General features: G+C 40.6%; 1 protein-coding gene across 17 annotated transcripts in view; it reads left to right on the forward strand.

The window, feature by feature from the left end:
• Nucleotides 1–15504, forward strand: part of KCNJ16 (potassium inwardly rectifying channel subfamily J member 16) — a 173366-nt gene extending 157862 nt beyond the window's left edge. For 16 of the 17 annotated variants that reach the window (XM_074020267.1, XM_074020269.1, XM_045374487.3 and 13 more), the window contains one exon: nucleotides 10326–15504. In XM_074020267.1, the coding sequence (XP_073876368.1) occupies nucleotides 10419–11675 (1257 nt within the window). In that variant the 5' untranslated portion in view covers nucleotides 10326–10418 and the 3' untranslated portion in view covers nucleotides 11676–15504. Of the gene's footprint in view, nucleotides 1–9705; nucleotides 9803–10325 lie in introns of those variants that run through there. The other variant, XM_065531924.2, reaches the window with a different exon arrangement.
• The last annotated feature ends 1043 nt before the right edge of the window (nucleotides 15505–16547 follow it).

A 16547-nucleotide genomic window follows, 5' to 3' on the forward strand; every position in this document is an offset into this window, starting at 1 on the left:
AAAATTAACTGAGTTTGGTGGCACGTGCCTGTTGTCCCAGCTACTCAGGAGGCTGAGATATGAGAATTCCTTGAATCTGTTAGGCAGAGGTTGCAGTGAGCCAAGATTATGCCACTGCACTCCAGCCTGGGCAGACTGTCTCAAAAGAAAAGAATAGAAAATAGATTGAAGTGTAGGAAGGGCAAAAATAGGAGACCTCTTAGGAAACTGTTGCTGTAGCCCACTGAAGACATAGTGGTTTCGACAACAGGGAGAATTGAGTAGATTTAATATCTACTTAGAAGTGAACTAAAGGGCTTGCTGGTAGTTGGCATGATGATTTAAGGGAGAGTCATGAGACCATATGCTTGCATATAGAATACTTTTTTTTTTTTTTTTTTGGTGACGGAGTCTCGCTCTGTCGCCCAGGCTGGAGTGCAGTGGCATGATCTCGTCTCACTGCAAACTCCGCCTCCCAGGCTCACGCCATTCTCCTGCCTCAGCCTCCCAAGCAGCTGGGACTACAGGCATCCGCCACCATGTCTGGCTAATTTTTGTATTTTTTTTAGTAGAGACAGGGTTTCACCATGTTGGCCAGGTTGGTCTCATACTCCTGACCTCAGATGATCCACCCACCTTGGCCTCCCAAAGTGCTGGGATGACAGGTGTGAGCCACCACGCCCAGCCAGGATACTTTTTCAAAAGGTACATGTAGTTAAATTTTAACTGATTTTTGTTGTTGTTATTTTTCAAGCAACAAAAATTATCCTTGGTTAACACCAGCAGAAGAAAATATTATTGAAAAGATAACAGTTTAGCTTATAGCATCAAATATAAGAAGATAGAATCCGATTTGGGCAGAAACAAGAGGCAAGGCAAAATAAAAATCTTGTCTCAGAGACTGCCTCTTAGGGAGCTGTGACTTGCCTCTCTCTTTCACCACTGGCCTCTTGACTGCCTGCCATTCCTTAAATAATAGGAGTCAGCAACTCTTGTGTCATTTCCTCAAGATTCAGCCTAGTTTGTGAAGTTCTGCTTGGCCACTCCTAGGTCACGTGGCCCTTCTGCACATGAAGGGTGAGAAAGCACCGTGTGAGAGGTGGCTTCTGATATCTTCCCTGGCCTCATCCTAATCTCAGTCATGATCATCTCTTAGCTCATTGTTGAAATAGCTTTCTGGTTTACCTCCCTCCTTCTGCTCTTAAATTTCCCCAACTGATTTTCCAGTGGACAGCCAGCATGATTTTTTTCAAATGCAGAAGTTACCATGCAATGCCCTTGGTTCAAATACTTCGATAGCTTTCACTGTACTTGGCAGAAAGACCCAAATCTTTACCTATGAGGTATTTGATACTCTGGCTCTATTTAGCCTCAGTTCTCCCCCATTTCAAGCCATGCCCACATTCAGGTCTTTGGAAAGCATGTCCTGTGCACCTTTGAGTCATGGAGCCTTTGCAGATACTGTTTTCTCTGCCTGGAAAACATTTTTGCTTCCTCTTCTTATGGAGTTAATTCCTCTTCCTCTTTCAGATTATAGCCTGGATATGCATCTCTCCCAGACTAGATAAGGCCTGTGTGATAAGCTATCACAGGAGAGAGATTTATTAACGTTAAGGGATAAGGATGACTGTAAATAAAAGACGGCTTCCCAGGTGTTAGCTATTATGCGCTTTCATTTTATGTCATTTAATCCTCAAAAAAAATTTTGAGATAAATCGACTATTGTCCACTTGATTTAAATAAATACAATGAGGCTTACAGATGGTGATTCCATGCAGCTAAGATGTGGCAAAAAAAAAAAGAAAAATGAGAATCCAAGTCTTTGATCTTCATATTCCTGCCCTTTGACTACTCTGCTGTTAGACCACATTCTGGAGCTTGGACTGTATCCATGGTAGCAGGAGGAGAGATACTTACATTTCAGGTTCAGAAATGATCACTCTGGATGAAAGAGGCAATAAATGAGCTGAAAGGCTGTTATGTAAACCAGGTGAAGCCAGGTGAGAGATCTGGAAAGCCTGCATTCAATGATAAAATGCAGATGCGTTCCTGTAATGATAACTTCTTATGAGAACCAGGTCTTAAAGTTAGATTAGAAAGAGGGAGGCTGCAGCCAAATTATACCTATAAATAGTGAGAGCCTTAACAACCAGATAGTGGCTGTACCTCAAACAAACAAAACAAGATAGGGAGCAAGGTCTGAGCTGAGAGCATTTTAACCTAAGGCTAGGAATGAAGAGCTCACTCTGAACTTGAATGTCAGGCCCTGGACGAAACCTTCTCCGATGGCCCGGTTCAATAATAACCTCCCTCCTTGCTCCAGGCCCTTCTCCATAGTAGCACTTTATTTTGTGTCCTCCATGATAGTCATTACTATCGGAAATTTTTCCTTTGTATTGCTTTCATGTTTATTGATACCCGCTTCTCCAACGTAAACTCCAAGATGCTGCAATTCTGTTTTCCAGTGCCTAAAAGTGGATGGAACATAGTAGGAACTCGAGTTTTTTTAAAAAATGAATGAAAAGAAAACAAGAATGAAAATAATTAGTAGCAAATACTCCCATGGGGAATGTAGAGGCTGTTGGGGGAAGTGCTTTCCTTATACAACGAAAAGAGACTGAGCTGTGGTCTTTTAAAGGAACATCAGATCCCATGTTATCTGACTTCCTTGCCAACCCAGATCCAGCTCAAGGTAAAAAAATCTAAGCAACTTGGGCTAACATCCACCCAAGACAGGGATGGGCAGGGTGATTTTCAAGATAAGAATAAGAGAAAGTTTCAGAACCGTCTTAGTAAAACATGTACACACAATTTAAGACAAAGAATAAGCATGATAAACACCTTGTGGATTTCTTTAACCTGTCAACTTTGCCAATCTTGTCAGTCCTATCTCCTTTAGGCTCGTTCCTAAAGTAATACAGAGCAAAGGAGTAAATAGTAATACAATTTTTAAACTGAGTTGGATAGATGGGTGTGTGTTTGTGTATGTGTGTGTGTCTGTTCAGATATGTGTGTTGACAAGGAGCAGTGGATCTCCCATGTACTGATGGTTGTAAAAAGAAAGGAAAGTTGGCTGGGCACAGTGGCTCACATCTGTAATCCAACACTTTGGGAGGCTGAGGCTGGAGGCCTGCCTTAAACTCCTGAGGTCAGGAGTTTAAGACCAGCCTGGGCAACACAGCGGGACCCTGTCTCTAAAAATAAATTAAAAATTAGCCAGGCATAGTGCACACATCTACAGTCCCAGCTACTTACTTGGGAGGCTGAGGTGGGAAGATGGCTTGAGCCCATGAGATTGAGGCTGCAGTGAGCTCTGATCACACCACTGCACTCCAACTTGGGTGACAGAGCAAGACCCTGTTTCAAAAAAAAGGCCGGGCACAGAGGCTCATGCCTGTAATCCCAGCACTCTGGGAGGCCAAGGAGGGCGGATCATGAGGTCAGGAGATAGAGACCATCATGGCTAACATCGTGAAACCCCGTCTCTACTAAAAAAGAAAAAAAAATTAGCTGGGCGTGGTAGCGGGTGCCTGTAGTTCCAGCTACTTGGGAGGATGAGGCAGGAGAATGGCGTGAACCTCAGAGGCAGGGCTTGCAGTGAGCCGAGATCGCGCCACTGTGCCTGGGCGACAGAGCAAGACTCCATCTCAAAAAAGAAAAAAAGAGAGGAAAGAAATAAAAGTCTCCTTGTCCCTGGGGCTTTGACGAACTAGTGGAAGGACAGAAAAGTGGCCCAGGTTGCTTTGTGGTAAGAAACAGTGATACCATTTCTGAGCTTAGATAGAAATATATACTGGGAACCACATGCTCTCTGCCAGTGTTCTGCCAGTGGAGCACCCTTTGAGAGAGTGAAAGCAAGTGTTCTGATATTCTACAGAGGATGAAACTCAGCTCTCATGGTGTTACTGGAAAAGGGTCCTGATCCAGACCCCAAGTGAGGGTTCTTGGATCTTGCGCGAGAAAGAATTCGGGGCCACAGAGTAAAGTGAAAAAAAGTTATTAAGAAAACAAAGGAATGGGCTGGGTGTCGTGGCTCACGCCTGTAATCCCAGCACTTTGGGAGGCCAAGGAGGGTGGATCACTAGGTCAAGAGATCAAGACCATCCTGGCCAACATGGTGAAACCCCGTCTGTACTAAAAATACGAAAAAAAAATTAGCTGGGCGTGGTGGTGCACACCTGTAGTCGCAGCTACTCGGGAGGCTGAGGCAGGAGAATCACTTGAACCCGGGAGGTGGAGGTTGCAGTGAGCCGAGATCACGCCACTGCACTCCAGCCTGGAGACAGAGCAAGACTCCGTCTCAAAGAAAAATAGAAAACAGAGGAATGAAAGAATAAAGAATAGGTCCTGTATAGACAGAGCAGAGCATTCAAAAAACCAGATGGAGGAACATGCCCACCTTGGGTGCAGTGCTTTTATATATATAACAAAGGAAAAAAATCATGGGGGAGATGTGATTTACTACAAGAGCTTTTGATAAAGGATTCTTAATTTTTGTGTAACTACAGTATTCTGCAAGAATCTATATTATTATCTTTAAAGTGAAACTGATTCTTAGTTTAAGAATGCTTTTGTTCTTAAGATATCAGGACATCAGGACATTTCCTGGGTCTGTTAGGTCGTAGGTCTGTTCAGTAAACATGATTACCTTATTCTTTTAACTGTAAATATCCTGTTGACTAAGAATGCCTAACCTCCTGGGGATGCAACACAGTAGGTCTCAGCTTCATTTTACCCAGCTCCTATTCCAAGATGGAGTCCCCCTGGTTTGAATGCCTTTGACAACGGGGCTCAGATTCAAGCAATAATTATTGAATGACTCCTGTGCGTCTGACCCATTAAAAGGTGGCTTCCCATTCATTATCTCATTCAAACTTCACAGTAATGTGGTGACATAGGTATCATAACCTTATTTCATGAATAAGTACCATGAGGCTCAGAGAAATTATTTCTGTAAGATGCTCAGGAAGTTGAGGGCAGACCTGGAACTGGGGTCTGCCTCCTAATTCAGGCCCTCTCTGCAATACCGAAAACCATTTTATTTTAGACTATTCATTAGATTGGTGCAAAATAAATCGTGGTTTTAAGTTTTGCACCAAACTAATATTATGGGAATTTGATTTCTAAACTAGATAACTTAAAATTACAATTTATATTGTTTTGGTGCAATCTTGAGATCCAGAACTATGGAGAAACGTAATCCCAGATTCCACATTTCTTCTACTTCTTTATAAAACAGAGCAACATTTGGGGAGAGGTACGATTTATAATCAGGATGTAGATACTACTTAAGGAAAAACCGGGCTAGAAACAGGATCTCCAGATGTTACTAGTGATGCTGTCACACTGGATTTCTTCCCAGCTCCAGCTTTCAGTTAGTTGTTTGCTCATAACATATTATAACCCCTTTCTATAGCAAACTGGCACAAGGTTTTCTTAAACTGATTCAGGAGGAGAAACTGTAGAGTTATATCAGGAGAGGGGTAAAATCCACATTCACCAAAATGGTGGATTAGGGTTAGAGGTTAGAGTTGAGAGGGAGAAGAGAAGAGAAAGGGAAGAAAAGGTGTAGGACAACTTGCTCTGGGGATGAGAAGGAAACCTGAGAATGCCACTGACTTGTCACCAAAGGAGAAACTTACGTTAGAGAGTCAGGGAGTATTTGGAGAAACATGGACAGTTATCTAGTAGGTTCTGGGTAAAGCAAGAGTTCAGCGGCCAACTGAAGAGCTCCACTTAAGCGGGTCTGAATGTCTTAGGAGGATTCCAGGCCTCAGGCTCCTGCATAATTCTAGGGCAAAGGCAAAAAGTTGTAAAACAGGTTTTGAGCAAAATAGCCACATAGCCTAATTTGGCCCGGCATTGTCCTAACTCTTAATACCTCTCTCTCTCTTTGCTTCTCAGCACCCAAATGTACCATCCAACTGCACCTTCCTCTACTGGCCTACTCTTCACCTACCCTGGGTCCCATCCTCCCCTGTCTCCTCCCCCTCCCTCAGAGCTCCACCTTAGCCTGTCTTCAAAGGCAATGACCTGCATACAGAATTAGGCCATCTCTTCTACTCTCCACCCCATCAGCTCTCAAATTTCCACCAAAACTTATCTCATCTTATAGCTGTCAGGAAAGTAACTTGAATACTGAGGACTTCATGTGTTAGCTACCTCAGGTCCTTTACATGGTAAAGAAGACACTTGTTACCTCAAAGACCACAGACATTCAGAACTGGATTTTTTGAAGAAATTTTGGACCTTTTTTGTGGTGCATCTCAAAGTATACAAAGCACACAATTCATATTAATGTATTATGTTAAGTAGATGCTACAGGAAAGATCCAGTTTTATCACCAGTGTCTTAACCACTGTGTTGTACCCTCGGTATGAGCTGACCTTTGAAGAGCAATCTACAAGAGGAGTTCACCTGGTAAGTTGCTGACTTTGAGAGGAGGTGGCAAAATGGCAGAGGAATTGTTTCAAAATTGATGAGTCTAATTGAGAGGCTTTTGTGTACTGGAAACAGGGACAAATAAGCAGGATGTGCATGTGATGTTGAGAATGTTCCTTGCTGTGTATAGCTTATTTGAAATGTGCTAAATTATTAAAAGTTTCTCCTTAAATACATACAAAGATTTAGAAAGATGAGGCCTAAAAGCAGATCCTGCTAGTCACAGTAGCTTAAGAAATGTTTCTGTATCTGAGCTTAAGACAATGAGTAAGACATGAGAAAAGTGGTTATCAGGGTTGGGGTTACTGTCCCTTCTACCTTCCCCTCTCTCAGTCCTCCCCGGGGGATGAAGTAAATCAGGGAGTCTCTGGCTGCTTTCCTCAGTGTCTGTGCGCATTTAATAAACGTTGATGGCATTCTGAGGAAACGCTTCACCATCCTGAGGGCACTGCCTCTTCTCTAGCCTCATCTATAAAAGAATTCTAAGTCATTTCTAGGCAAAGAGATGGCTGTGCTTTTACTACCTTTGTCATTATTATATGGCAGAAGAGACCTTACCTGATTCAGCGTTTTCTTTTGAACTTCATATTCTACGGCTTTGTAATGATAGTAATTTTCATTTGCAATTTAAAAAAAAAAAAACAAAAACCTTTAAACCAATGAAATAGCTGCAAGGCTGTTGTATCAGTTCAAACCCCAAGAGTGCCCCAACAAACACCACATGGCGTTGTGGAGCCACACGCTGTTTTAATGAGCGCCTGGGCGCAGACGGGCTGAGGCCTAAAATGGCGTCAGCACCAAATGAGTAGGGGCAGGGGTTTATATAGTCTCCTGTAAACAGGAAGTGTCTTAGCCTGATGTAACTGCTATGCGGTCCCAGGATGGCCTCTGGGTCTTCAGGAGGTACGTGTCTTCCTGCTCCTCTCTTCCTGTTTCTGCTATCTTGCTGACGCAGGCTGCTGGTGCAAGTGGTCTTGAGCCTTGGGACTGGGCCTGAGAAGGGAGGAGTTACTCACCACCCACCTGGCAGCTTCCAGGCCCAAGGGAAAGTCTTTCAATAGCCACCATCGGTGTCTAGGGAGCAGCATGCAAAAAATTACAAAAGTAGGAACATTGCAGATGCTTTCTCATGGTGGAATTGATGGCAACAAGAAAATTACAAAAGCATCGAAGCACTTTTAAGGGTGAGTTTTAATCCTAAGAAATACAAACGGTAAATATAAAATTCTAGTCAATGAACAAGTGCTAGCCTCTATTATTTAATGGTAAACAGCTGGAAAAAAGCTCAAATTAACACGAAGTACTAAATAGGAGACTAATAACTATTTCGTCTAGTCAGTGTGACAAAAAGGCCTCCATAGACTTCTTTGCTCATTGGGTAGGCTGAGAAATGGCTCAGATTATATATGATTTATTTGGTTACATATGATCATTTGGCCTAAAGACAACTGTCTTTTTAAAAATGCGTTATTTATATAGTTGGAGATTCAAGAAAAGGATAAGTGTATAGCCCTAAACAGAATCTGAATGCTTGTCTTTGGCTAAGTTGAAGTTAATGATCACAATAATGAAACCACATCAGGAAACACGGTGAGTTTGGGGCCAAATTTTCAGTTGTAACTTGTATCTCTCAAATTGTTACATTATTCAAGGGTACATTTTCCACACCCTCAAATTTGTTCACTTGTAACTTGTATTAATTGAAAATTCATTCACTTTGGAAGGTGTTTTGAAAGAGGCTTGTTTATAACAGTTGCTGGTACCCCTGGAATTCAAAATGATGCCAACTGAATGCCATTTCAAATAAAACCTTATTTATTTATTTATTTATTTATTTATTTATTTATTTGGCAGCAGAAAAGAGCAGAGTCACACAGTAGCTCTTGATTTATGAAACGGTGTTTTCTAACTCTCAGACTCCCACCATGTGTGTAGTTCGCTTGAAGGAACTAGGTTGGACACATTTAACAAGAAAATAATTCTATCTCCGTATCTGCTTTTTAATTTGAAATCATATGGGCCTTTGATTATACTTCATCCCATTTTCATGCCTCCTATAACCAGTTGAGAGAGTGGACACTGAGAACCATACATCAGCTTCTTCTGTTTGTAAAATATTGTTCAATGACAAGTCAGACAGATGGAAACCTCCAAAGCATGGTTGTTATTGTGGACAAAATTTGTGGAAATATTTTACATTGAACCATCCAGTAAGCATTTTCGCAGCTCTATGTCACATCCGGGAATTATACAATTGGTTCCCCCTGAACCTGGTTGAAGTGCTGAGAAAGGAGAGGATGTAACAGATCAAAATTGATCTGGATGATGGCAGAGTGAAGTGGCCGATAGGCAGGTAGAGGACAGAGAGAAACCCATACATGCCTTACAGGAGTTTCTGGCTTTAAGCGGAGTCCATCCTTGTAAGTGATGCATTAAACAAAGAGTTTATTGTAAAGTGGGCCTGATCCCTGGAGGAAAAGAAAATTGATTCTTTTTCACTGGAGGGAAGTTAACTCTTTCTGTCCTTTTGCAGCAGAGAAGGTGCTGAACACGTATTTAGTGATGAATTTCCCTGGTTCGTTCCAAGGGGTCTTTATGTCAGGAATAGTATTTATTCATACTGCATTTTCTATGCAATAGAGAGGCAAGATTCCCTAAAGTCTCCCCATTATACTCCCTTCATCCCATCTAGCACAGGTAGACTGTGTAAAACCCATATTCTAATAGTTACTAAGCTATTAAAATTGGCTACAATACTTCTTTTTGTTTGTTTGTTTTGCGTAGGAGTAACTCAAGATGACTTTGATGTTGCAGTTTTAAATTTCACTTTGACTTGAGCTGGGAAATCCATTGACCTATTATACCATGGATGATAAAAATGTTGAGAGCTGCATGTTCTGCCTTGATCTTTTCAAGACTGAATTTGGAAGGAGAAAAATTATTTTGCCTAAGGACGTCTGTGAAAGTATCAGGAAAACATTGACAAGCCAGAGAGAAGGGTTCAGTTGTAGTGTGCTCCCTTTAAGAGGGAAACGAGATTAGCAACTTTGGCAAATTTTTGGGACTCTATTCAGAAGGAAAGAGAAGAGCTGCCAGTGTCAAAAAAAAAAAAAAAAAAAAAAAAAAAAAAAAAAAAGGATGGATGTTATGAGACAAAGGCAGAGGCAATTTTACACCTTTCTGAAAGCTTACCTGGGAGTAGTTTTAGCTCCACTGAGGTTAAGAAAGATGCATTTTTTTTCTTTTCTTTCAAGACTAAAGCTGGAGCTAGGGGGAAACGGGTTTAATGTGAAGTAGTGCCCCTGTCAGTTCTGTTTGTCCTGGGAAGTACACAAGGAAAAGAAGCCTCCGTGGAAGGGAGAGGAAGCGCCAGGTGCTGAAGGTGAGGGATTACCTGTTACAACAGTAACAATTCTGAAAGTTACGTTATGATATGAAAGTAGAAACTCTTTATTGCATCCTTTTTTTAAGGAAAAACCTGATTTAAACAGTTAGGAAGCTTATGACTGCTAGACACATATCTGAATTGTATTTTGCCTTTTCATATTAGCAATTACTTTGTTTTCTAAATACCCTCATGCAAGAAGAGTTCACAAAAATAAAGCAGATTTTTTTTTTTTATATCAGGTCAGAAAAGTTAGTGAGGCATCATTTGGGATAATCACAGTGTTTACTCGAGCCTTATTCATATATAAAAATGTTATTTTCTCTAATTGCATATTTTGCCTCTATAATGACTGGTTGAATTCTAAACTGAAATGAGTAATCAATACTGTGCCGCTGATGTTCAGATGAAGTAGTAGCTATTTTAGATGGTATGACACTGCTCCAAATTTGGCAAGTTTCTATGAAGGTGGACATCAAAAGCTAAAAAGTGTGTTTTTGTTGTTGTTGTTGTTGTTTAGGTTCTAACTGAAAACCCAAACCAAGAAATAGCAACACATCTAGAATTCTTACTACTACAAAATTCACCTGGATCCCTAAGGGCACAGCAAAGAATGAGCTATTACGGCAGCAGCTATCATATTGTCAATGTGGACGCAAAATACCCAGGCTACCCACCAGAGCACATTATAGCTGAGAAGAGAAGAGCAAGAAGAAGATTGCTTCACAAAGATGGCAGCTGTAATGTCTACTTCAAGCACATTTTTGGAGAATGGGGAAGCTATGTGGTTGACATCTTCACCACTCTTGTGGACACTAAGTGGCGCCATATGTTTGTGATATTTTCTTTATCTTATATCCTCTCATGGTTGATATTTGGCTCTGTCTTTTGGCTCATAGCCCTTCATCATGGCGATCTATTAAATGATCCAGACATCACACCTTGTGTTGACAACGTCCATTCTTTCACAGGGGCCTTTTTGTTCTCCCTTGAGACCCAAACCACCATAGGATATGGTTATCGCTGTGTTACTGAAGAATGCTCTGTGGCCGTGCTCATGGTGATCCTCCAGTCCATCTTAAGTTGCATCATAAATACCTTTATCATTGGAGCTGCCTTGGCCAAAATGGCAACTGCTCGAAAGAGAGCCCAAACCATTCGTTTCAGCTATTTTGCACTTATAGGCATGAGAGATGGGAAGCTTTGCCTCATGTGGCGCATTGGTGATTTTCGGCCAAACCACGTGGTAGAAGGAACAGTTAGAGCCCAACTTCTCCGCTACACAGAAGACAGTGAAGGGAGGATGACAATGGCATTTAAAGACCTCAAATTAGTCAATGACCAAATCATCCTGGTCACCCCAGTAACTATTGTCCATGAAATTGACCACGAGAGTCCTCTGTATGCCCTTGACCGCAAAGCAGTAGCCAAAGATAACTTTGAGATTTTGGTGACATTTATCTATACTGGTGATTCCACTGGAACATCCCACCAATCTAGAAGCTCCTATGTTCCCCGAGAAATTCTCTGGGGCCATAGGTTTAATGATGTCTTGGAAGTTAAGAGGAAGTATTACAAAGTGAACTGCTTACAGTTTGAAGGAAGTGTGGAAGTATATGCCCCCTTTTGCAGTGCCAAGCAATTGGACTGGAAAGACCAGCAGCTCCACATAGAAAAGGCACCGCCAGTTCGAGGATCCTGCACATCAGACACCAAGGCGAGACGAAGGTCATTTAGTGCCGTTGCCATTGTCAGCAGCTGTGAAAATCCTGAGGAAACCACCACTTCTGCCGCACATGAGTATAGGGAAACACCTTATCAGAAAGCTCTCCTGACTTTAAACAGAATCTCTGTAGAATCCCAAATGTAGTCCTAAATTGTGATTATGAGGGCTACCACTAAATCATTTTATCTTCCAGCCAATCACCGTAGGCAAGTCGTTGTAAACATGGCTTTTTTGAAAGTGTTATAGCTATGTTTTGTGATGATGCTGGGTAAGTAGAGTAAGTTAAACTTGGTAAAAGATAATCTAAAAATTCCATAGTTCTCGATTATTAAAATTTTTCTTGTTAGCCAATTTTGTATTAAGAATGCTATTAAGAAGCCTAATTGATTAAAATGTATCTTTTTTATTATCTTATATACTTGTATCTTCAGTTGGAGGTGTAGTATTCAAATATGGGGATATGAAGGCAGGAAGGAGGCTAGAATAAATAAAAATGAAAAGACAAGTAAGACAGCATAAATAATACATTTTTAAATATGTCAACATTGATAATACAATGAAGATTTGCTATAAAAAGTATGATATCTAACCAAGATATGCAAAAGATGCATTCAGTAAGCTGTAATGTTGAGAAATGTAACTGTGAAATCAGCTCACCAGTTCAAGTCACTTGGTTTGCCACTTGGACGGTCTTCGTTTCAGCGAGCATAGCTAGTGGCTGTAAGAAACTGTCCACGCCACCAGTTCCACTGCCACTTGCCCAGGTAGTGATCAATGAGAGCTAGAAGCGATTTTTTCTCTAACCGATGAGGCAGAAGAAAAGTTAACAGTATTTAGAGCAGCATTTCTCTCTTAAAGTCTCTGCTTGACTCCAACAAACGGAGACCAGAAATAAGGCAACCATAACCTTGCTAGGTTCTCTGAGAAGGGGAGGTTCTATGTTCATGTCCCACCTTCCTCCAGGACGTGACCAAAGGACAGGATCATATAGATGAGGTGAGGGGATGGTTAGCAGCGAGAAACATCCTCAGACCCTTGGAGAGAAACTGTTGCTAGCTTGCTAGTGCCGAAAGATTGCAACTTTGGCTGCTACATAAAGGATAGAACCTTTTTGGGGGGAGGGTGGGGAAAGAGATACTTATTTGTGCCCAGAAGCAGTTATGTATGCTTCTAATCTTGGTTACCGTACAAGACACAAATGACTCAAGTTGTGGATTGCAAGAAACTCTTTTATTGAACTTGGAACAGCCATTTAAATGAAGGATTTTGTGAGATAGAATTCAATTATAGTGATTTTAATGCACAGTAAGTGGATAATCTGAGTACAATGAAATTTCTTAAATTTTATAACATGAGATAAAGTTGTATACTCTACTTTCATGTTAAAAGATGTTAATCATGATTACTTTAAGCACACACCAACTGGCCTATGAGTAAAGAGTCACTTTAAACTTTATAAATCAAAGAAATATTAGGTACATTCAGAATTCTTTGTGTTTTGTGTCTGTTTTACATTGTTGCTGCATTGGCAGTAAGTATGTGGCACAGTTTTTATTATTTATTTCATTTAAATACACACACACAGACACACACACCCAGTTTTTGCTTTTTCTGGAAAATCTTTCTTTCTCTCTCTCTCAATTTAAATTAAAACACACAAGTGAATGAACCAAATTACATAGTCCAAGATTATAAATAAAAGTAAAATATATAGGTATAGGTAGATAGAGTGCCTTTCTGTTTCTTTTCTTTTTTTTTCTTTTTTTGTTTTTCTTTCCTTTCTTCCCTCTTCCCCCATCCTTCCCTTTCTCCTTCCTTTTCCCTCGTGGTTGTTTTTTTTTTTTTTTTTTTTTTTTTTTTGCCTGGGAGTAATAAAGTTACTTTTTAAATGCACATGTGCAATCTTTTATTCCTGTTGTTTTATGCATAAGAGATTTGTTCAGGTCAAAAGTTGCAAAACTGTTCTGAAGCTTAATATTAGAGACCCAAGTAAGATGATTTTTAGTCCTGCTTGAGGAATGCACACTCCATTTAAAAAATTATGCACACTGTAGATTTGGATTGTACAGCAGCAATTACTTGGCTAAATTAGAGTACTGCAATCTTGTAAGTAGAAAACAGCCACCATAGCCGGGCGCGGTGGCTCACGCCTGTAATCCCTGCACTTTGGGAGGCCGAGGCGGGCGGATCACGAGGTCAGGAGATCGAGACCATCCTGGCTAACACGGTGAAACCCCGTCTCTACTAAAATACAAAAAATTAGCCGGGCGCGGTGGCGGGCGCCTCTAGTCCCAGCTACTCGGAGGCTGAGGCAGGAGAATGGCCAGAACCTGGGAGGCGGAGCTTGCAGTGAGCCGAGATGGTGCCACGGCACTCCAGCCTGGGCGACAGAGTGAAGACTCCGTCTCAAAAAAAAAAAAAAAAAACTGGTGTGAGATGGTATCTCATTGTGGTTTTGATTTGCATTTCTCTGATGGCCAGTGATGATGAGCATTTTTTCATGTGTCTGTTGGCTGTATGAATGTCTTCTTTTGAGAAATGTCTGTTCATATCCTTTGCCCACTTTTTGATGGGGTTGTTTGTTTTTTTCTTGTAAATTTGTTTGAGTTCTTTGTAGGTTCTGGATATTAGCCCTTTGTCAGATGAGTAGATTGCAAAAATTTTCTCCCATTCTGTAGGTTGCCTGTTCACTCTGATAGTAGTGTCTTTTGCTGTGCAGAAGCTCTTTAGTTTAATGAGATCCCATTTGTCAATTTTGGCTTTTGCTGCCGTTGCTTTTGGTGTTTTAGACATGAAATCTTTGCCCATGCCTATGTCCTGAATGGTACTACCTAGGTTTTCCTCTAGGATTTTTATGGTATTAGGTCTAACATTTAAGTCTCTAATCCATCTTGAATTAATTTTCGTATAAGGAGTAAGGAAAGGATCCAGTTAGAATGGCAATCATTAAAAAGTCAGGAAACAACAGGTGCTGGAGAGGATGTGGAGAAATAGGAACACTTTTACACTGTTGGTGGGATTGTAAACTAGTTCAACCATTATGGAAAACAGTATGGCGATTCCTCAAGGATCTAGAACTAGATGTACCATATGACCCAGCCATCCCATTACTGGGTATATACCCAAAGGATTATAAATTATGCTGCTATAAAGACACATGCACACGTATGTTTATTGCAGCACTATTCACAATAGCAAAGACTTGGAATCAACCCAAATGTCCATCAGTGACAGATTGGATTAAGAAAATGTGGCACATATACACCATGGAATACTATGCAGCCATCAAAAAGGATGAGTTTGTGTCCTTTGTAGGGACTTGGATGCAGCTGGAATCCATCATTCTTAGCAAACTATCACAAGAACAGAAAACCAAACACCGCATGTTCTCACTCATAGGTGGGAACTGAACAATGAGATCACTCGGACTCAGGAAGGGGAACATCACACACCGGGGCCTATCATGGGGAGGGGGGAGGGGGGAGGGATTGCATTGGGAGTTATACCTGATGTAAATGACGAGTTGATGGGTGCAGCACAGCAACATGGCACAAGTATACATATGTAACAAACCTGCACGTTATGCACATGTACCCTACAACTTAAAGTATAATAATAATAAATAAATTAAAAAAAAAAAAAAAGAAAACAGCCACCATGACAATAGACAAAAACACTTAAAAATTTTTTAGCTTGTTTTACCTTTGACCTACATCTAGTTTCATGTCACCTTGCTTTGCTTTGTTGAGTCCGCTACTGCTAATGTTTGCCTTTCAATATCAGAATGGGGCATCAATGTCCCATGAAATACATTTTGTTGTGCTCTGAGCCTCTATAATCAAATGCTTGTACTCAGAAGAGAATGTAAAATCAGCATTTCTATGTGATATTTATCTCTAATTGTCTGTGTAATTTTATAACATACTTGACAACCCCAGTGAGTTACTTAATAATAAAGATCTTAATGCAAAAAGTGTGTACATATACCTATATTTTCAGTGGTATAAGTTATCTTTGCTGGCGCGGTCAGCATTGGGTATAGTGCACCGAAAATAAGAATGCTGCTTCGTATAAATAGAACATAGGCAGCATTGTAAAGCATTTTTATGTTTTTTTTTTTAAAAGCTTGTAGAACAGGTATATCTGAAATAAAAGTTGGTTGTTTCTGTAAGTATCACAAGCAGGTTCTATGTAGAATGGTAATTCTAGTTTCAAATGCCCTACCAATAGCGAGAAGTTGGGTGAGTATTTTTTCTTATGCCATCTACTTTTTCCCCCAAAATGAAATTATTCAGTGAAGTTAATTAGATAAAAAACAAATTGTAGCATCAAGGTATTGCTCCACTGTGTGCTCTGGTTTCTGAACAGGGCCCTGGAGAAGTGAGTTAAGACTAGGGAGAGGGAAGGAAATATTATTTTCGTGTGCCACCAGATTAGTGAGTATTATCAAGTGATTTACGCATAGATTTAATCCCCACAATAACATAGTAAGCTGGATATTTTAAATTTCCATTTCATCGACTCTCCAATCATCTTTTCCTTAACAAATTCCTAATTGGAAAACAATGTGTTCAGGTTAAAAAAAAAAAAAATTACAGCTGTATTTCCAGTCCCGATGCAGGTTGCTGGAGGGTAGGGTTAACTGGCATAGTTCTGGCACATGAGATGTTAGCAGGAATCTTTGGGTGCGGCTTTTATGAAAGCTTTTAAGCTGACTTGGCTGGCAGATGCCCTGTTCCTCTCCCTGCTCACCCTTCTTTCCATCTGGACTTCTAACTTGGTAACTTATGTTCTTGAAGCCACCTTGTAAGAATGCAAATCAAGGACACCCCTACAAGGGAAACTAGAAAGGTAGGAAAGACTGCAGCCTTAGATTGCATATCTCTAGACGTCTTTTTCATGAGTGAAAATAAATATGATTTATAATTGACACAGTGAGCAATATATCTAAGGGAAATTATCCAGGAAACAAGGCTGGTAGGAAAAAAAAAAATGATGCACAACTTAGGTCCAACT

Source organism: Macaca fascicularis, chromosome 16 (genome assembly GCF_037993035.2).
Source record: "Macaca fascicularis isolate 582-1 chromosome 16, T2T-MFA8v1.1".
Taxonomy (NCBI): Eukaryota; Metazoa; Chordata; class Mammalia; order Primates; family Cercopithecidae; genus Macaca; species Macaca fascicularis.